The 22,951-nt window shown below is 32.9% G+C and overlaps 1 protein-coding gene and 1 long non-coding RNA gene across 2 annotated transcripts; one reads left to right on the top strand and one right to left on the bottom strand.

Annotated features, from left to right (window-relative positions):
* The first annotated feature begins 4,717 nt into the window (after window positions 1-4,717).
* Window positions 4,718-22,264, top strand: LOC143233565 (NK1 transcription factor-related protein 1-like). The gene is made up of 2 exons (XM_076469914.1): window positions 4,718-5,541; window positions 14,742-22,264. The coding sequence occupies exons 1-2, from the start codon at window positions 5,250-5,252 to the stop codon at window positions 15,329-15,331; spliced, it is 882 nt and encodes a 293-aa protein (XP_076326029.1). The 5' UTR covers window positions 4,718-5,249; the 3' UTR covers window positions 15,332-22,264.
* LOC143233566 (uncharacterized) lies at window positions 5,993-15,636 on the bottom strand. Its single transcript, XR_013018216.1, has 3 exons — window positions 15,517-15,636; window positions 14,996-15,335; window positions 5,993-6,434 (listed from the first exon to the last, which is right to left on the bottom strand). It is a non-coding gene; the product is annotated as an uncharacterized LOC143233566 (long non-coding RNA).
* Window positions 22,265-22,951: the final 687 nt, after the last annotated feature.

Below are 22,951 nucleotides of genomic sequence, written 5' to 3'. Positions count from 1 at the left end.
GCGATAAATAGTTAATGATTTATTTATCCTCATATATAAAGTTATTAAATGTAATAAAATTGAAAATAAACAAAGGAAAATAGAAAGAAATAATTTTAAAAACAAAGATAATATAAGAAAATAAAATACATATTTATCTGAAAATAAATCTATAATATAATGTTTATAGATTTAATACTAATTGTATTTAAAAAGATAATCTACAAAAAGTGTTCTAAAGAAACTTTAAAAACAACTGATTATATTACATAGATTATATAAAACCGTTTACCATTATATAATCTTGAATGTCTAACTGTATCATAAATCTTAAATGTATCTACAGTAACTTTACGGAGTAGGAAAGTATATTACCAGGTCCTTAAACTAACCTGTATGTCATCTATTTTGTTATCATGTTCAGCAGTTGTCTACGTGAGACACTTCTATCAAAACATCTTTGAAGAAACTCATATTAAAAAAGTCGATTAATTACTGAGAAATGTATGCAATTATTACGTTTATCTTCTCTTGCCTATGAGCAGCTTAGTTAGATATTTCCTACATATATTAATAACAAACAAACTGCCACGTGGTTTCAGCTTCCGTGAGTCCATTAGCTAATATGTTAGCGTAAAAACTTCTTCTCTAGTAATCGTAATTTCTCGCAATATAAATTTACTATATGATGTCAGTATGGATCATTTATTTACTAAAAAAAAAATTAAAATTCCGTAATTATATATATATATTCTACAGTAATTAATACGACATGCTAAACATTTGTTCCTTGTAACTCATTTGTAATCTCAGACTTATCTAAAACTAAACATTACAGTTTTCTTCTAGTCTTTCACTATCTCTGAAGATCTAGAACTAGGGTGAAATTATAGGATTTCAATTATACAAAGGGAGAAAGTACTTCTTTAATACAAAATATAATTCTGTGAATATGCTTGAAATAAAACCAAACTTTAAAAATTAGAGTTTGGACAAAACGTTTCTAATAAGAATATTTTCTGAAAATTTTATGGATTAAGAATTTTCTTGAGATTAAGAAAACATACGGACAAATAAAAACTTGAAACAATTTAGGTAGGCACAGCAAGGACTTGTGGTTATAGTGCTTGACTTCTACTCTAAGTTGAAGGGACGGGTTTGAATCCCTGTCACGACAAACGTGACCGGTCTTTCAGCCATAGGGGCCTTATACTGTGATGGTCAATCCCACTAATCGTTGGTAAAAAAATAACCCAACAGTTGGCGGTGTCTAGGGATAACTGGATGCCTTCCCTCTAGTCTTAGGCTGCACGAAATTAAAAACAAACAACTGTTTTAAGCTATAGAGTAAACGATAAACAAATCCATAAAAAGACTATATACATTTTTACACATTGACAGAACACTCACGTATGTCTACCAAAAAGACTATATATATATATATATTTACATATTGATAGAACACCCACGTATGTCTACCAAATAAATAAATAAAAATAGTAATCTATAGATATCATGATAAAATCGTGTTAATCTATTTATGCCAACTTTCTGAATCCTGAAACGTTCTCCAGTAAATTATGCTCCATATTGACGTAGATATTCATTCCATATCGAATCGATATAGCATTCTATATACTCCATGTAGCGTATTTTACCACCGTTAATTCTTCTGAATTTACTTTTAAATACTAGGAATGTTTAATGTATATTAAATTGAATTACTGGTGGAAAGTTAATGGAAGGATCAATTAAAAAGTACATACACTCCCTATACACGTAAGATGAGCGTAGCCTTAGTGTTAACTTCTCGGGCGAAAAACTCCAAAGTTCGACCCGGCGTTCAACACGTTCTGCACTTTCAGCTGTGGTAACATTATTAAAAGTAGTTTTCTGTCTTCAATACATTTAACGTATTCACTTATGTGACAGGTGTTGCTGATATTTTTCCTTGTTTTAGTCTACAGTTCAAGATAAAGAACGACTATGTCTTAACCTTGAATTTTAAAATGTTCCTCAAATATTAAACTGATCGAAACTTTCAGTAGTGATAAAATAATATTTCTAAACCATTCACAGTGTTTAATTTATGTATAAGAAGTTTACATAATTTACGCTATCAATAAAAAAGGTATTTTTAAACATAATAATTTTCCAAAATCTTAGAATTCTAAAGTCGTAATCTGAGGTTGTGGGTTCGAGTACTCATCACACCAGATATGCTCGCCCTTTCGGCCGTAGGGACGTTATAATGTAGCGATCAATTCCATTATTCATTGGTAGAAGAGTAGCCCAAGAATTGGCGGTGGTTGGTGATGGCTAGATCTAATCTCTCTAATCTTACATTGCTAAATTAGTGACGGCTAGCGCAGATATCCCTGATGTACCTTTGCGCGAAATTCAAAACAAACAAACAAACCAAAATCTTCACTACAAATTAATATACCAGTTTATGTTTATAAATCAAAATAGTTTGCTCTTGAAATTATGTAGGAAATGGAAGTAAACTACTAGTCTTATAATTAGTACCTTTTAGCTTAAAGTATTATATCTATAACTGGCATACATGTCTGTGGAATGTACTAGATTTGTATAATGTCAGTGTCTGCCTTCCATAAAAGGTAATTTACAATTTAGTAAATGGACCCGTTTCATCTGAACTCTATTTAGCGGAATAGTTAATTGGTCACGGTTTCTAGAGAAAGATGTGATGAACAATTCGCATGCTAACACGTGCTAGTTACGTTCTCGTTTTCCGTTTCAAATTATTGATAACTCTTATCGAACCATACTAATAGTAATAATAACAATAACAAACATGTTCTCATGTTTCATAAACAAGGGTATTCAAACTGATAGTTTTCCCCTGATGATACTGTTTCCAGTTTGTAAACAATAATTCTAGTTCCTAGAGAATCCATAAGATATATCAGACATGATGGTATTTCTTGGAAATGTTACAGTTATTAATAATTTTAGTTTAACGCAAATTCGGAGAATATGGGTAAAATAATGAATTTTTGAACTTTTATGATAAGATTTGTGATGTTACAAGTTTAAAACCGGTAAAAAATTGCACATAGAATGATGTTATTTATACTTGTAATGGTACAATCCTAAAAATTACTAGTTTACAATGAAATAAAAAGTAAAATGGGAAATGGTAGTATTTCCGACTGAGATATTTTTATTTTTAATATCCAGGGTGTTCGGAAAGTCACTGTGCACTTTTATATTTATTAACAGGCATGTTTCAATATAGAATACAGGAGGTAAATATGAATGACAATTATAAACAATGTTAAAAGTGACCCCCGTTGGCATCAATACAGGCTTGGATCCTTCTTATTTTGTTTCTAAACACCGCCATCAGTTGCTGGATTGAAATAGACTGAATGAATGCTGTTAACATATGATTACAAAACTGCACAGTGACTTTCCGAACACCCTGTACAATTAGTTGTATATGTTTTTAATTTCGCGGAAAGCTACACATGACATTCTGTGCTATCTATCCCTAATTTAACAGCGATAGACAAGAAGAAAAGCAACTAGTCAATTTAACCCATTGCTAGCTCTCGGACAACTATTTTAACAACGAAATTGGATCAAGTGTGGATCAATGGTTAGCTGACCGCAAATCCAAGAGATCACGTTTTATGTTTCTTTCCGCATAATATGTACTCTAAATTTTGGAATCTTGGTTGAGTTACAACGGTGATGTTCAAACTTAACAATCCCACAAACTATTTGCCGTGAGTGCATAAGGAGAATGATAGTCAGCCCCTGTTGGATGACGGAGTGCTAATGACTAGTTGAAACTTTACAATTAATCCTTTCATTTTAACTACTTCATTTGTGCAAGTAGTTTCGAATGTAAATGGAAATAATAGATGAATCCATTACTGTATTGTGAAATATGTGTACTTCTCCTAAAATATGAATTAGATTCATGAAATTTACTTTGAGCAATATACATATATATAAATTTAAATGTTTGTCCAGCTATTAAGTCTATTACATTTACTCCTAATATGTTGTAAAACATTGCACTCAACACAAATTGTAGTTTAGACGCTAGAAAATTCGATTCGAAAGCTATGCGTTTATATGCAAGACAATTTCCAAAACCAATGGTGGCCCGGCATGGCCAAGCGTGTTAAGGCGTGCGACTCGTAATCTGAGGGTCGCGGATTCGCATCCCGGTCGCACCAAACATTCTCGCCCTTTCAGCCGTGGGGGCGCTATAAAGTTACTGTCAATCCCACTTTTCGTTGGTAAAAAAGTAGCCCAAGAGTTGGCGGTGGGTGGTGATGACTAGCTGCCTTCCCTCTAGTCTTACACTACTAAATTAGGGACGGCTAGCACAGATAGCCCTCGAGTAGCTTTGTTCGAAATTCGAAAACAAACAAACAACCAAAACCAATGCTTCCTCAGCGACATTGTGACGTAGTCTCTCCCCAAATCCTCCTTCTGCTTCTAAAACCATGCATTACAGTGTAATGCTTTTGTTTTATTATCGGAACAAGAGGGAAATAACTTCAGTTTTTCAGTTGTGTTGTATGTTTGAAGTAAACAGCTCGCCTCTGCTCCTTGTTGAACACTATACAAAAAGTTTGCTAGAAATTAATAAAGGTTCTACTAACTAAGGATCTTCCAGTTAAAGTCGACTTTTAGACGGTGGTAGGGTTTCCGTTTTTCACAGATGGAAAGCTAATTTGAAGTATTTGTCAGAGAAAGACTATGTTTCTGGAGCTACAAGTTAAAGTTAGACATTAAAGGCCCGGTGTTCGGCCTAATTCGATATCCCAACGAGCGTGAGCTCATTAGTTACGGAGATAGTTTCACTTGAGCATATTAACAATAACGCGTTACTTCGTAACTATTACTAGTTTAAATAATTAACTGCATATATCACAGACAATAAATATATATAATTTGACTCTTTCAAGTGTTTTTGGCCGCGCCCACAAAACTCGACAACTTTATCATTAAAAATTCCGCCAACCACGATGCGTCTCATCTCTCAGTCGCACATCAGACAAACAAGTGAAGACAGAGGTTGGTTACAGCATATAAGCTATTATATCATCCCGCATAAAATTAGTTCAGACAATTTGTTTAGCGATAAACATTTGCGGTTTTCACGGTGAACTAACAAAGATTTGAAGTTACCTCTTGAAAATAAACTGTAAGATTAGAGGCACGTTGATATTTATATCTCATTCTATAAACATTTCTTGCACTATCTTCGTGAGCATAGTTCGGACATGGAGTTCGCCGTGACCAGCTCCGATTTGTTCACACATCATTATGGTCCACACGTAGACACCGCTGATGTTACGCGACCGCCGAGAAAGTCGCAAGACCGTTGGGGATACCATCTTGAAGAAAAGCGGTGTATGCATCATTTCATCCTGGGCCATTCACCAACATCGTTCTCAGTTGATGACATTCTCGATCCGACAAAATTCATTGGGGCTGCAGGGCTCCATCCTTCCTGGAACAGTCACTTGAAAGACTTGGATACTGATAGACAGAGGGAATGTCGGGGTGGTAAAGGTGAGAAAGCCTGTCTCTCTGCCTCTCGTATTTTGACTCAAAAAATCAAACTTGATCTCAAAGTATTTGCGAAAAATAATTTCTTGTACCATTGTCTCTATAACAAAGGTTTGTTTATCATTTTCAGGTTGTGCGTACTCTTTGGACTTAATTCATGTGACATTCATATAACCTGTTTTAATAATTCAGGATATAACTAAATAAAACTTCGAAAATCTACACCACTATGCTTTTAACCAGTGCTTATTTTCACAAAAAAAACACTCTCTACACTCTGATGCCATCGTTGTGCTGTAAAAGAGATGATCAAATCGCACTATTAGATCAGAAGTGTAGCTATGTGAAATTAGTCCATCTTTAGCTCTGAGAAAAAATAAAAGTATGTTTAAGGTGAAATATCGTTTTTAAAACTTTGAAGACACGTACGTTTCACTTGGAATAACATCAGAGATAGGAAAAATAATACATTTTATTCTTCTGGAATATTAGGAACTTCACCATTATTCAGATATAATACTGCAGAGCCTACGTATCCGCAGTAACGACAAAAATTATAATAGTAAAACTATCAACGTCCTACACGTTTTCTAAAAACGTGGCTATCCTACCTGTCTCTTTCATCACACAAAAGATAACCTACCCACTAAAAATAAACGTTCGAATTTAGCTTTCCAAGATTTGCTCAGCTTAAATAATATCAGTAATTATAACACTAATACCAGAAAAACAACCCTCAAAACCTCTAATCACACTTCAACTTCCACTGATCATCAACACATTCTTCCCCACATCAGAAGACATGCTGACAGCTCGGCATGGTCAGGTGGTTAGGACACTTGATTGAGGATCGTAGGTTCGAATCCCTGCTACACAAAACATGCTTACCCTTTTAGCTGTGGGGGGAATCAAACAGAATGCAATACAATAACAATATCCACAGCCAATAAAGAACTCTCTTTTAAAAAATCAGAATATTCTGTGTTTGCACCACCAACTAAAGCAATTAATTACTTTTAATGTGACTGAGCTATATGTAAAGCATACAAAGAGATGTTCATTAATATAATTTCGAAAGAGTAGAAAACTGCACAAGTTTTATATATGCATATATTATATACGAAAGGAGCATTACAGGTGTTGCCAATACAATAATAATTGTCATCTTTTTCTAAAATACCTTTGGCAGCAGAGAAAACAATACATATTATTCAGGCCATCTATACTGTATAAGAAGCTATAATTAAACTTAATAAAACAATTAAATAGCTCTGTGGCTTGTGTAACTATTAAAAATTGTAAAAAGAGGCAGAAAATGCTTATAACCTGAATGAAGTGGACACCTCCAAACCACAATAATATTTAGTCAAATTTAAATTATTAAACTTCCAAATGTAAGTTTGTTATAAGAAAAACAATTTATGTTTCAAACGTATAATTATCACATTGTATATGTAATCAGCATATGATAGAATAATATTCTTAACTTCTAGATAAAATAATACTTTTTCAGCATATGATAGAATAATATTCTTAACTTCTAGATAAAATAATACTTTTTCAAAAAGAATTGTGTTTTGCATAAAATATTGCAATAAATTTTTATTTTATTTAAGTTGAAACTGTTTCATGTGAGTTTATTACTTACTTAAGTACAAGTAAGTACAATATTGTCTTTATCTGTGCATATATATATCTATGAAAAGTGCGTTTCTTTAAATTTGATCTAAAAATAAGGATTCAGATTATTGGAAATTAATAATTCGTTCATTCGTTATATCAATTCAAGCTACTTGTCTGCTAAAGTGTTATGTAAGCCGAAACTTATATTCTTTACTGAAAGATGTTTTAATTGGGTCATTTAATAAACTGTACTTATTTATGATGAGATCTTCTCTCACAAGTGTAAGTCACTAATATGTTTAATCGTATACGCGCTTGCTAAGCAAACTCTCGTAAGTGCTAACGCACAACCATACACAGATTTTTATGTGTATTATGTCACCTAATGTACTGACTTTATAAATATTTACCTCATATATGTAGCATTTATGTATATATGTATTTCAATGATTCCTTATTCCATAAAAGAAAAAATAAACATTAAATTTAAACATTATGTTTCAGGTTTGTAGCTTATAGGTTTGTGATTAATCATAACAGACTAGATCAATGAGGATCGCTATGCGATTACTTATTTTATATTTAGTTAAAGGAAAAATAAGATTCGACTGTATTTTTCATTTTTTGAGAAATATCAACCTTATTTCAAATCAGGTCAAATTTATACAAGCTCTTTATTTTACAAATGCTTAAAATAAATTAATTTTACCAAATCGACCAATCACAACTAAATGCTGTCGTATCAAGTGACTCGTGACTCGTGAAAGTAATTAAATGCACCGCATAGTCTACAGTTAGCTATAACATTTGAGGAAAACATTTAAGTTTTGGTTTACAGTTAAAACCATAAAAGTTCTAAACTCGCTGTCGACAACCCGACATGGCACTCGACTCGTAATCTGAGGGTCGAGGGTTCAAATCCCCGTCGCACCAAACATCCTCGCTTTTTCAGCCGTGAGGGCGTTATAATGTGACGGTCAGTCTCACTATTAGTTGGTAAAAGAGTAGCCCAAGAGTTGGCGGTGGGTGTTGATGACTAGGTGCCTTCCCTCTATTCTTACAACTGCTAAATTAGGGACAGCTAGCGCAGATGGAAATTCTCGTTCATTATGTTTGTTTAATTTTAGCAGGGCACATGGACGGTTTTGCCACTGACCTTTGTGCTCAGAGATTTTTTGCTTGTTAAGAGACATCGCAATTTGCTTATTACAAATTAGCAATAACTTGTTCCAAGTCTCTTTCTGAATCGTCCTGATGCATAAAGTATAAAAGATGTCCATGTCTTGGGCATCCTAAATATCCTATCTGAAGAATATTCATATAATCTGAGTGTGTGAATATTTTATATCAGAAAGGACTGTTTACATAACATTCCCTATAACGACATATTTTAGAGTGGTATCACACAACTTACGTAGCATTAAACATTTTCAAACTGTAGTTCTGAATCACTTATTTCACCGCAATTTTACATCGATTTGGTAGTTAAGAGACTTGATTATAAGCTTATAAAAAATCATTTTACTATAATATATCAACCTTCTGTACAACAATTTCGTGAGAGGAACAAATCTCTACAAAGCAGAAGCAGCACCAACATTTAATAATCATATTCTAATACGCTTTATAGTAAATATATTCCACGTAAATCACTATATTTGAATTCGAAATTCAATAGATAAACAAACATTGTCTAATTGTCACCTGAGAGATACAATGTTTTTCTGGAAAATCCCCTGATAATGGGAATTATGCTCATGTATGTTAAAATACCAAGTTTAGGATTCAGGTCTAACTTTCTCTGATTTTATACTGTCCAGAAGAATATAGCCAGCCAACAGTACTCGTTTTCATAAGGGGTTTGTTCATCTCTTTAAACCAAATGACTTCGATATTGACTTCGACTTTTATAATGCGTCCGTACCTGAAATTGCAAAGCACACCCAGTGCTAATTTGTTTGGATCATATGGGCCGAGTTCGAAGCAAATTAGCACTGGGTGTGCTATGAATCGACTGGAAGCAGCAAATATATTTGTTTATCCATATTGCAAGTTTCAGAAGTTCTTTGGTAATCTGCACAGTAAATTTTAATTCGTTAATAAACAGTATCACTTTTCTATCGAAACTTAACTTTTATATTAATACCGATATCTTTATTTTGTAACAGATTTATCGTTATACGTTTATTTTAAAACCAACGTTTCTTTCAGTACAGTTTTCTTTTTACATGTGATTCTTAACTGTGTATTGCGCAAGTCCTGCTTGTTTTCGAAATGTGTAGAGAATATTTGAAAGTGAAAATCAACTATATACTAGGTGTAAATGTGATACTCGTGATTGACAGTAATGTTACAAGCAAATGTTAATAAATGCTCTAGAGTCTCGCGTGATTAGTTTATAAAACCGACGCTCCGAGAGACAAATAGACGACTATTATTGGACAGCTACAGTCAGTACACTATAGGTATAGGAAGCTATAATTGTGATTAACGCCTATTAATCGGGAAAATATAGACTATGACCAGGAACATTTATAGATGTTGAACATCACAAACCGTTCAATTTAAGTGAATTACTTCGGACGTTAGTATTTTTACGAGGACATTAAAGATCTTCATCAGGAAAAGTCAGCTTATGAGCGGCGTAAGGCCAACCGAACTAGCTAGCTTAAGCGAGGTGTGTGACATTATTAAGTAAAAACTAATTTGTTCCTCAATAGAATATTCGTTTTTAGGCTGGATATAAAATTCAGCATTGTCTGTACCTTTTTAAAACTATTGCATATAAATCATTATTATAGTAACTATTAGTAACTGCCAATATTGCAAATAGTATTGTTTTTGTTTGTTTGCATATTAAAATATATGTGTGTTAAAAAAAATTGTGTGTATCAATCTTGTTGACAAATGACATAACTTTAATACATATTAACATTTAATTAAGAACCAAATGAAAATTAAAATTTCCGGTTATTTCAAATACTAATATGTAACGTATGTAATATAATAATTTGTATATGGATAGTAATAGAAACAACGCACATAAATGATGTAGCTTGATTTTATAATAATGGCTCGGTGTGTGCATTTATAATATTTGTTTTTATTTACCACTAGATGATTTTACTTGCTTGTCAACCCAAATTTATATTTATTTATTAATGTATGTTTCAATTCGCCTGTTATTATTCAAACGTGGTACTTTTTTTAAATATGCGATTTTGTATACCTGTAAATAAGTAATAACTTTAATATACACACACTTTTTAACCCAGTTGCTCGGCAATAAGTCAGAAGGCTTATAGCACTAAAATCTGGGTTTCAATACTTACTATGGGCACAGCTCAGGTTATCAATTATATAGTTTTGCGCTTGACAATAAACAAACGTATTTTTAACAGGTTTTTCTTATTGTTTGTCAACACATGATTTTTTTGCTTATAAATATACATCACAAAAACGTTAATTGTGGTTTAGTGAAAAAATAATAATTGAAGGTTAGTGTGAACTGATAAACATTAACTAGGTCGCAAAATGTATTCTTTAAAGAAGCATCAGTTTAAATGTATTGTGGGCTACCTACTAATGTATGACCAGTTTCAGAAAAAGTGGTATTACCGAAGTTGGGTTATTTAGTCTCAGCTTCAGGGTCGCAACCATTAGACTCTCAAATACTCGATCATTCTTTAATCGCTGCACAACAAAAGTATGAGATTTTGTTGAAGTTTGCCATGCAACACTAGAAAAAACTCTTATATTTCATTGGAACAAGTTATTTTTTGTTAGTAGACAGTAAAGGAGTAAACTTCACTCTTTTTTTTATCCAAATTATCAGAACATGTAAACTTACTGATGTTCAGGCTTAAAATTATGTATATTCTCGATATAGAACCACACAGGCATCTCTATCTGTGAATAAACTTCACATGTGCACTGTACTATTGTCTACTCAAAATTTTATGCTGACATGTTTTAGTTTGTATATATGACAAAACTACTGAGGCTATCTGATGCTGTCCCTATTTTTTTAAAAATACTGATCTACTGACTAGAAATAAAATAAAAATAAATAAAAAATAAATTCGAGCAATTTCGAAAGGTGACCCATGAAGAAGAAAGATCCACCATTCAAAAGCGCTCGGATAATAGTGTTTTTATTCATTTCTATCAAAACTTCTTGAACTTACGTAGTTTTCTAACGTCATGAAGTTACACTTGTAATATATCTACCGCTTAAAATACAGAGGACATTTTGTGGTGTCACATGAATTCAAACTTAGCTCACCAGCTTCCAAATCTATTATGGTAAAGTATTACTATTGATTTCTTATACGCAACAAATTTTAAAAGTTTATAAGTAATCATTTGTGTAAAAAAAAGTTTATAAACACAATGAAGTATTTTGCTTTGGGGACAACACACAACATGTTTCAAAAGAACATTAGTTTATCTTTCTCACCATGTAAATTCCATGAATTTCTTCACAAACTGTAAACTCATACATTTTTCCTCTAGTATAGAACCTACTTAATTATTTTTAAGTTCATCAGGATCTGGTCCTAAGAGTTTTGGAAATAGACCAACTCTGGCCGATATAGCATCATTTGTTAATGTATAGTATAGCTTCACTGGAAGTTTAAGAGTTGTTATGTGCTACAAATCACGATTTTTATGAGCAATAGTTACAGAATTATTCTAGGCTCATATTAAACAACATATTTTAATTTTTCACAGGAATTTGTGACAGAGATGATAATTTCATTTTAAGTCAATTTGTTTGTTTGTTTGTAGTTAAGCACAAAGCTACATACTGGGCTATTGTGCTCTGCCCATCATGGGTATCGAAACCCGGTTTATAACGTTGAAAGTCTGCAGATATACCGTTTTGTCACTGAAGAGCAATTACACCAAAAGGATAGCATCTGCATGCTTAAGTGATTTGTAAATAGTGCATTCATCTAAAATTATATCAAAGTGTTTATGGTTCCATAATTGGACAAATATATTTATTCAACTGTTTATTTAAATAGATAAAAAGGTAATAAAGAAAATAGCTGTAATAAAATTAATAAATAAAAAATATGAATTAATATTTTACTATAAATTCGAGTCAACATCTACTGACTATCTATTGCATATAGGCTTATAAGCTAAACATTTAGACCCAAATCCTATACGAATTACGTAATTCAAAGCAAATCAACAGGCTTGATCAGATTTACATGTATGCGCCTCTGGACCTCACGTTTAAATGAGGGAACTTTTTGTGTGGCCGTGTTAAAATTAGAGGAAGAAGAATAAAGTAAACATTTTACAGAAAGACCAGAAGTTAAGCCTAAATAAAACAAAGATTTAATAGAAAGACCACAGTTAAGCCTAAATAACTTATTGTAAAAACAAACAAACGGTTATTTGGGCAAATTCAGATTACAACAAAATGTTATGAATTAATTATTCAATATGGAGATTTCAGATCTTCTTTTCACCAGAAACGTTTGCTAAATTAATTAAAACATAAACATTGGGCCATTAGATTGATATTCTGTTAGTTATCCACAATCCCAGTTAAACATCGAATATTAAGTGTTTGAGAAAGTGATGTTTAGTTGGAGTATATATTGTTTACTTTCAGACCATAATAGAGCCTTGTTTCTAATATTACTTGAAATTTGTTACAAAGAAAGTGTATACCACTTCTCAGGAAAAAAAAAAAAAAACAGATGAAAATGACAGGCTCTAATTTCTGATGAAACAAGAGTGTGTTCATTAACCACTTTTATCCGCATATAAACAATTATATATTTAGTTCTAGCTTTTTATTTTCAAATTTTATTTTGAATTTATTTCGTCGTTTATTAAATTATTCAGAGGGAGAGGTTAAGACATTCATATAAATGCTATATTTATTCTGCTGTTTCTGATAGTCGTCATATTTACTTACTTAGGTTACTAGGGTGTAGGGGCTTAATTTCTTATTTTAACACTACTGCAGTTAGTATTGCAAACAACCGTGGATAGTGCATGGTACTTGAGTTTGCTACGTTTTGTGCTTAAGCACCCAGACTGTACATCTTTGTAACGAATTAACTGTCGTACATTTATTTGGTTATCTACGTTTGTTTCATCAACAAAAGTATAACCGACCTAAATATTAGAACTAACAAACTAGAGGGAAAACAGTTATAGTCAACAGCCAGTTCTTTTTTATGACCGAAGAGTGGGATTTGACTGTCACCCTTATAACGTACCGATGGTCCTAAAGTACGGAGCGTGTTTAAGTAAATAACTAAAATACAATTTGCAATAACGATAATTTACCAAAATCTAAAATACACAATTATTGTACGTTTTTAAAATGTGTAATTTAAAAGAAGACTGCTTGTTATTCAGTGTTGATGAAAGTTGTTTGATATAAAGAGTTTCGTTAATCAATAATTAAATATTTGTGTTGCCCTTGCAAAGTACGCGGTCTTATGTTGAATTGTTCATTTTATTAGTATGTAAAGTATTTTTATTTGCTACTCCATCACTTTCTGTGTTTCAATTTTTATTGAATTATAATTATTGTAGCATTGCATTTTAGTTATTTACTTAGAAGTGTTTTAATTATTATATTTTACTTTAGCTAGGCCCGTCATGGCCAGGTGGATTAGGGCGTTCGACTCGTAATCTGAGGGTCGCGGGTTCGAATCCCCGTCGCATCAAACATGCTCGCCCTGTCAGACGTGAGAACGTTATAAGGTAACGATAAATCCGACTATTCGTTACTAAAAGAGTAGCCCAAGATTTGGCGGTGGGTGGTGATGACTAGCTGCCTTCCCTCTAGTCTTATACTGCTAAATTAGGGACGGCTAGCATAGATAGCCCTCGTGTAGCTTTACGCGAAAATTTAAAAAACAAAAGAAAAAACGCTTTAGCTATAGCGCGTGTTTTTGCGGCAACGTGACATAAACAGTTAATTCACACTCTGGGTGCAATAACCATGACTACATCTTTCTTATTGACTTACTTAACATGACGTAACTATCATTGTTTAAATTTCATTTTCGCAATTTGTACATTAATCAAAAACTGCTAATTAATTGCAAGAACAAATTGTATTGTGTTTTTAAACTAAAGCCTATCTTACCCACTGCAATGATCAAAAATTAAATCCAGAGACTTAACATTGTGCTGCCTGTTAAATTTAACGGAACTATGTTTATATTAGGGGAAGATACCTGGTGATGTATCTTTAAAAGGAGTACTTTTAATTGGAATACCAGTGATAATGAAGATGTCACGGGAAGTAATACTGTGTATTCTTTAGTTAATATAGCAATAATGATCAGAATGTCACGGTAAGTATAAACATGTGTAAAATATTTTACAGTTTTAACATTGTATTCAAATTATCAGTAAATTCTGTAAAACTCTAAACTGTTTTACAATTTCATGTTTTCTTCAGATTATGACTTTTCTTTTTCGTATATTTTAATTATTATTTTTTCCATCTTACATATTAAGCTTACTGTTTGATTTGTCTTTGTAAATCTGAGAACAAATATCTTCAGTGATCTTATACTTTACTTTTCGTACAGGTGGCATTAGTAGAGCACAAGACACATCAGTTGTTTCTGAAGTATCTTCGATAAAACCATACCATAAAACTAGGAGTGTAAACGTAAAACCTGAACTCTACAGTCTTGCGATTAACGAAAAATCACACATTGTAAACTCAAAATATTCAAAGAAGAAAAAATCGGTGCTTGACAATAAACCTAGACGAACGAGAACTGCCTTTACTTACGAGCAACTGGTGACATTAGAAAACAAATTCAGAAATACACGTTACCTGTCGGTTTGTGAAAGGCTTAACTTAGCCCTTTCACTCAGGCTCACCGAAACTCAAGTAAAAATCTGGTTTCAAAACCGCCGAACGAAGTGGAAAAAACAAAACCCTGGTATGAGTGCTAGTAGCCTTAAAATTCCTCCCATGCTGTCAAATACTGACCTGCTCACCGCTTATCGGAGGATTTCGCCATACCAACATCCAACGGTGGCAGGACTGCTTCATGGCTCTCCGCTGACTCTTCTCACAGCCACGCAGGACCCTCTGTCACATTCGTTGTTGCCTTCTGGAGCTCAGTCGTCGTTTTTACTTTCACAAACTCAATTTGACATTTTTTAGAATCCTAAGACGATTGATAAATATAAGAGAAACAAAGTTTTACGGTTGGTTATGTCATTTTTGCTGAGTTTAAAGCAAAGTGCAGAGTAAGCAAAACATAAACATACGATTTACACTACGACTAAAATCAAGGTGCAATGAAATTGTATTATTTTATAATTTACGGTAGAGTAAAAAATATTTACTTTGAAACATAGAAATAGCTTCTACAGTGTTAACATGCACCTAAAATATACGTTTCCATCTAAGAACAGGATTGCTCAAGTAACTAGCAACTTAAATCAAATGCAAATTGAGTTTTTTTGACAACTTTCTAAATAAAAATGTTTTTAGAAAAGTAAGTTGCTTATAAATAGCTTGAATAGACACTAGTTAGTAAATCTACTATGCTTTAGTTTAATTTGAGAGTGAAAATAAACATTATCAAAGGAAAGCACTTGATAAACCATTACTCTGTACTCTGTACAGAGAAGCACGTTAAGCACAGTGCTGTATATTGCATAGCTGGTAGTGGTACAGTTTTCAACGTAAACGCACGTGCACGTCTATGCGTCCAAAAAAAAACACAAAAAACAGAACGAATTACAAAATCTTAATGAAGCTTGCCAAACATCATAAAAAGTTCGTAATGCAAAACAGGTTCTATATGCATGAAATTTAAACCGAAACACAAGCAAACGAATCATTAAATGTCTGAGTTATACAATAACTACAACGCACAGATAAATCAAGACGTCTATTTACTAATAACTAGTTTAACGTGTTGATTGTGAGTTTCCTGTTTTAACAATATTTGTAAATAAGTTGCTCATTTAAAAAACGTTCTTATGCTATTTTTACTTATTTTATTATATAAAAATATATGAAGACAAATGCATTTACCCCTCAGTTTTACATATTTTTTATATGAGAAGGGTAAAATAGATGGATGATCCATATTCGTCATTCACCATCAAAACATTGAACTAAACAAATACGACTACATACGCTTCGTACAAATAAATACCATTCTTATGCAGTTTGATGGTTAGGATTTATGTTAATTTAGATTCTGCGATAGGTTAATGTTTGTTTTTAAGTTATATTGTATAGAATATTAATGAAAGTAGCATTTTATAAAATAGACAATATTGTCTGAAATGTCAGCTTTGTAATGTACTCACACATCAATTGTATATTTATGTTAGAAGTTCGTGACAGGTGTGAACTGAGCGATGTAATATTGACTGTGTCCCGATTTACCCCCTTTTATGATCCTAAGCCTTTTGTGTGGAACAAAATAAATACACAAATTAAATGTATTTTATTTTTTTATATAAAATGTATTCCACTAGCAGAAAACTTTCAACCGAGTGATATCAGATGTTAAAGTCACGAGAAACATGATTTTGTTACCTTGTTTACTATTTTACATAAGTATTATTCCTTGTGATCTCACGAAACGGTGTTTAGATTATTACACTACGTTACCGCGATTACTTTTGGCCTTACGATGCAGTGTGCAGACTATTATATTAGACCATTGTTACTACACTTTAGTTCATGGAGAAATTTCATACGATATAGTTGGTTATATTTGACAACTGTAATTACGTTTGCCTTTCTTGTGCATTGTCTAGGTGAGTATATTACATTACTGTAGTTATTTTTGATCTCACGAAGCAGTATTCAGGTAAATTTATTGTGCTACAGTAATTATTTTGATTTTTACAATGCAGACCAATGTTATTATATAGGAAGAATAATAAATTTGCGGATAATATTAAATTATAATCCAGAGTTAAATAAAACAAAAACTGTAACACTGATTCATGGAATGAGAAACTTGTTCAAACGAACGATGAACTTATTTAAACAAAACAACTTATTGTTCATTGTTATAAAGAACATTTATTGTCACTTGTAAAATTACGAGATGAACACTTTTAAAATTGTTTACTAAAATAACCGTGAATTAAACATGAAAAAAACATCATAGCTATATAATACGCTAGAAACTTAGCGGCAGTATATACAGATAATTGTAAATGCCGACTCATTTCTTCAATCGGCCTGGCATGGCTTAGTGCGTAAGGCGTGCGACTCGTAATCCGATGGTCGCGGGTTCGCGCCCGCGTCGCGCCAAACATACTCGCCCTCCCAGCTGTGGGTGCGTTATAATGTGACGGTCAATCCCACTTTTCGTTGGTAAAAGAGCAGCCCAAGAGTTGGCGGTGGGTGGTGATGACTAGCTGCCTTCCCTCTAGTCTTACACTGCTAAATTAGGAACAGATAGCCCTGGAGTAGCTTTGTGCGAAATTCCAAAAACAAAACATTTCTTCACTCTTTTCAAAATAATTATCAGGTTTATTTGTACTTTTCGCTTGACTTAAACTAACAGGCCTGATACGCTATACCCATATTTTGTCAAATTATATAAACGCAACTTTTTTCTTTTTTTTCCGGTTAACAGAAATCCCAACAACTCTAACAGCTTTCGGTTCGCTTCATTGAGAATAACATAACAATGGAAACTCTTCCGATGATTTCTCGTTCTGTATGGCATATTTTTAGCTATTATTTTAAAATGTGACAAATAAATTGTTGGGTTGGTAAAAAGAACTCTTAGTCCAGTTTAAATAACTTATTATATTTTTAATAATGTTACTGTCAAGAGAATGATAATTTAAATATTAAAGAAACAGATAAAATAAAAGTGGTTGCTAAGCAATTATTATAAAAAGTTCATTATCAGAAGTCAGAGTGAAAAAGGGACTAGAATTAATGGTCAAACGCTGCGATTTTGTAATGTGTAATAACTAAAATATATATTTGTTTTTTAACCATACAAAATGCACAGGTATATGGATTTAGCTTACTTATGATAAATGCGATATATATACTTCAGAAACCTATTTAAAATAATCATAAAACTTTTACAAAGCAGTTGAGCTTTCTAGGCCTCATTAGTAAAATATTAAAACTGCTACCGAATCTGAAATAAAGCTTTCCTTCTTTAACCAAAACCTACAATTTCTGAGTTAACCATTTAGTTCGTAAACTTTCAAGAACTACATGACTTGCTTTTACGATAGCACGTTGTTTATCTTTGTGCTTAACTTGAAGCAAATAAACAGACTTATTCGTGTAATATTAGCCTCTCCCTAGTGGTTAAACTGGAAAGTTGAAAGATTGTAACGCTAAAAACGAGATTTCGATACTCTTGATTGGCACACAACAGATAGTCCCTTGTGGAGCTTTATGTTTAAGAAACAACTGTTTGTTTTTGAAATTCGCACAAAGCTACTCGAGGGCTATCTGTGCTAGCCGTCCCTAATTTAGCAGTGTAAGACTAGAGAGAAGGCAGCTAGTCGTCACCACCCACCACCAACTCTTGGACTACTCTTTTACCAACGAATAGTGGGATTGACCGTAACATTATGACGCCCCCACGGCTGAAAGGGCGAACATGTTTGGGGCGAGGGGATGCGAACCCGCGACCCTCAGATTACGAGTCGCACGCCTTAACATGCCGGGCCAGTTAAGAAACAAGATATTGTAATGTTTATATTTGGGTAATACAACTTTAAACAGATAAATTATTTTAACGATTACGTGAATACGCTGGATTGTTATCGAAGAAGATAATTACGTTTCGTAATAGATACACAATGAAATTTATAGATATTACATTTTTTCATGCATTTACACTCTATTAATGCGTTCCTTTAAAACTAAAATACAAAACACCAAACTTATCTTAATAAGAAGATAAATTACCTTAGATTTATAGAAGCGTTGTATGCATAAATAAAAATTATTCTAAGCTTTACCGCAGTAAAACCAATCATTCAAAACCCAAAAGCTGTTTCATACAATACCCAATATACTCCCGTTACCTAATCATCAAGCTTTGGAGAATTCACCATTAACTATATCGGTTAAACAAATCTTCTCTTGTTATCAGTTTTTGAAGAAAGCAGCAAACTAATTAGTGAAGATTTTTCTATATAAAGACAACAAAAATTGTCTCATATATCTTCCCACATGTGTTTTTTTTTATTTAAGTGATTCTTAACTGGTACCGTCATCCCTATTTTGTAATATTTATTTCTAACATTGTTTAAATTGCAAGTTTGTCTTCCCAGTGCACCCCCCTTCCCTGTTCCACAGCAGCGTGTTTTTGAAGTTAATATGTTAAAATCATGGGATCGATTCACTGTGGTGGATAGAGTGCACGTAAACCATTCTGTAGATTTGCGCTTAAATGAACAATATTGTCTTCGTTACATTCAAATCAGTCAACAATGTCAGTAAAAATCTTATTATTACTTACAATAGTCTACATTTAAATCTAACACCTTTTCAAATATCCTGCAATTCTTTGATCAGTTCTTTCTTCTAACCTTCAATAACTAAAACTATCAGATGTATTTGCGTGTTTTAGCATTACAAGTCTTCAGACTTACCGCAGGATCACCATGATGAAGGGGCCTGGCATGGCCTAGCGCGTTAAGGCGTGCGCTTCGTGATCTGAGGGTCGCGGGTTCGCGCCCGTGTCGCGCTAAACATGCTCACCCTCCCAGCCGTGGGGGTGTATAAAGTTACGGTCAATCCCACTATTCGTTGGTAAAAGAGTAGCCCAAGAGTTGGCGGTGGGTGGTGATGACTAGCTGCCTTCCCTCTAGTCTTACACTGCTAAATTAGGGACGGCTAGCACAGATAGCCCTCGAGTAGCTTTGTGCGAAATTCCAAAACAAACAATCCAAAACAAAAGTTTCCTTCACAACCACGAGACGAACTTACTTACCCATAGTAAACATCATATAAGAAAAAATTAAAGTAAGCTCAAGTTAAGCCTTTTTATTTGAATGATTAATTGCTGTTTGCATTTATTATGTTTTTGCTAGTCGACTGATGCATTAATTTATTTTTACTAACGAAACATTTTTTTTGTACTCAAAGGTTATTTGGGTTATCCGTTCCAACTTGTAATATGATAGATATCTTAGAGTACTTTTTACCAACAAACAATGAGAGAGACCGTTACAAAGTTTCCATGGCTGAAAACATATGATTGAATCACCTAAAAAGTGACTATGTGTTCTCAACTGATGTGGGTGTTAGCACTTTAATTAAAATGAAGTACAGAGCAACTTTTCGACCTTCTTAAGTCGTCTTCAGGTTAACAAAGAGAGAGTTGGCAACTGACCGTTGCCCGGCGAACGTCTCAGAGACGAAAGTGTAAATAGGTACGGGATTGTAGGGGGCGATGCAGTCAGATGTTACGTTATTAATTAATATAGGTATAAAGGTGTTCCTTTATATTGGTTTAATTTTAGTTTTAGTTGTATAAGTAGGGCTTCTTTGTTTCTGCGTCTTTTTTTATATCTGTTTCCCTACTCAGTATCTGGATGTTTTCTATGGTTATGTTGTGTTTATTTAATTTGCAGTGTTCAAAAACGCGTGAAAGTGAGATTTTTTTAAAAATCTGGTTTCCATTTCTTTGCTTGTTTCTCCAACTGTTGCATTGTATTTTATATATTATGTTGGCGTTGTGTTTGTCAGTGTAGTTTTTACATAGTATGGATTTCAGTTTTGGACCTGGTTTTTGAATAAATTTGGTGTTTACTGGAATGTTGTGTTTTGTTATAAGTTTTTTTCCAAATGTTGGTTATTTTTTCACTGATGTCGGGAATATATGGTATGCAGCAGTATAAGATTTTGTAGTTTGTTCTCTCTTCGTATTTATTATTGTTTGTTTGTTGTGTGCGTATAATTTTTTCAACGGTTTTTGAAAGTGATTTGTTGGTGTTGATGAAATATTGTTTTATTCTGTTGATTTCATCCTTCATTTTATCAGGTGAACACAGTTTTATTGTTTATTTGGTTTCTTAATATGTTGAATTTTTGTTTTGTTTTGTTTATAGAATTCACTACCACCAAAACTAACTTTATCTTCAATTACCAAAACTACCTACAAATAAATGGCCAAAGTACGAACAATCCGTGTCACTAGTTCAAGCCAACATTTTAAAACACAGAATGAATCTCAAGCGATCAATTCAGCCTTACACCCATTACAATACTATTAGAGATATGTTGACGATACAATTGCTGGATTCATATCCACAAAACACTGTACTTAGTCTTTAAACCACATTAACTCTATTCACCCCAACATTACATTCACCTGTGAACTGAAGAAAAATTACCAAATAGCACTTCTCAATATCAAGATTACAAGAACCGATACACAGTTCAAAACAGAAATCCACAGAAAAATCACCCATACCAGACTAAACATTCCCTGGGACGCAACACATGAAACAAACGTATATAGATGCTCGCGGACGATATAGCGTGATCATCACCAGAAATACTTTAGTTTCTGCCATAATATTTTTGCTCTCGCTTAATAACATCAACCTTGTAGAGTGATGAAAACTTTGTGTTATATTAAAAAGTTAGCAGAATAAAGGTGACCTTTATTTGTCTCTCAAAGTGATCCACCAATATCTACAATAAGTTTCGGTAAAAGAGAACTAACAATTCCTTTTTGGAGTTCAACCTTATTAAGCTAAATACAATGTTCACATCATTGACAAATGTCTTGATTTAAATAAAGGCAAAAGAACAACTGTTGAATGCTAGAACAAGTTTGTCTAACAACTTGGTGTCAATATGTTTTGGAAAATCTGGAGAATGTTATGTCTCAAAGCCCATGGAATCATTAGTCACAACAAAGGCTGAAAAATAATTTATTTGCGGTCAGTAACAGTGGTACAACAAACTTTCTTTTTCTCTTACTGATCATACACGTTTTATAGATTCTGAATTCTAGATTCAAAGGACCTCATAAATAGAACCTCATCTGAAGGAGAGTTGGCCCATCTGTATTTCCATTTTGCAGGTCTGGGCAAATGTGTATGATTAAATGATGCTACTGTAATGTTGTTATTTAGTATGTTTTAATCTTTTTTTTCTTTTAAATTTCATCAACGATTTCAGTGACACGTGAACTACTCAAACAGTAATTTTTCTACAATTGAACTAATTTCTGAAGTATTTCACAAAGACAATAACATCAAATATTCTTTCTTTATCGTGTAGTATCTGTATTCAAGAGTCATAGTCTACAACTAGCTTATGTGATAACTCAATTTTTGTTATCTTGCAGCCGTGACACCACTACTTCAATTCCACTATTGCTAAGTTTTATGTACTGTAGAAAGTTTCAATTCTTTAATGGATATGCTAAGACTTTGCAAGTTTTCTAGTTTAAGTTTTATTAACCTCTCAACAGTAATGGGTAGAGTACGCAGTCCGAATGACACTACAAAGAATCCAGACAACTCATCAAGAGTGCTAAGAGCAGCCTTGTTTCTGCTTTCTTCGTGTACTTCAGCTTCTCAGAATCCAGATGCCGTATCAAATTTGTTGATTCAACGAGTTCAAACATTTATCCATTTATGGTAAGAGAAAGGTGTCAATGAATGCTACAACATTAACCTACTTAAAATCAATACAAAGTTTATTCATACCTTCCATATTTTTTACAATAGCTATCAGAGGTAAATAAACACATTATAAAAGTTGTATGATCCTGTTTTATAACATACATTGTATTTTGGCTTTTGG

Source organism: Tachypleus tridentatus, chromosome 12, assembly GCF_004210375.1.
Source record: "Tachypleus tridentatus isolate NWPU-2018 chromosome 12, ASM421037v1, whole genome shotgun sequence".
In the NCBI taxonomy this organism is placed as follows: domain Eukaryota; kingdom Metazoa; phylum Arthropoda; class Merostomata; order Xiphosura; family Limulidae; genus Tachypleus; species Tachypleus tridentatus.
Note: the sequence above shows the minus strand (reverse complement) of the source record. Positions and strands in the feature narration are given on the sequence as shown.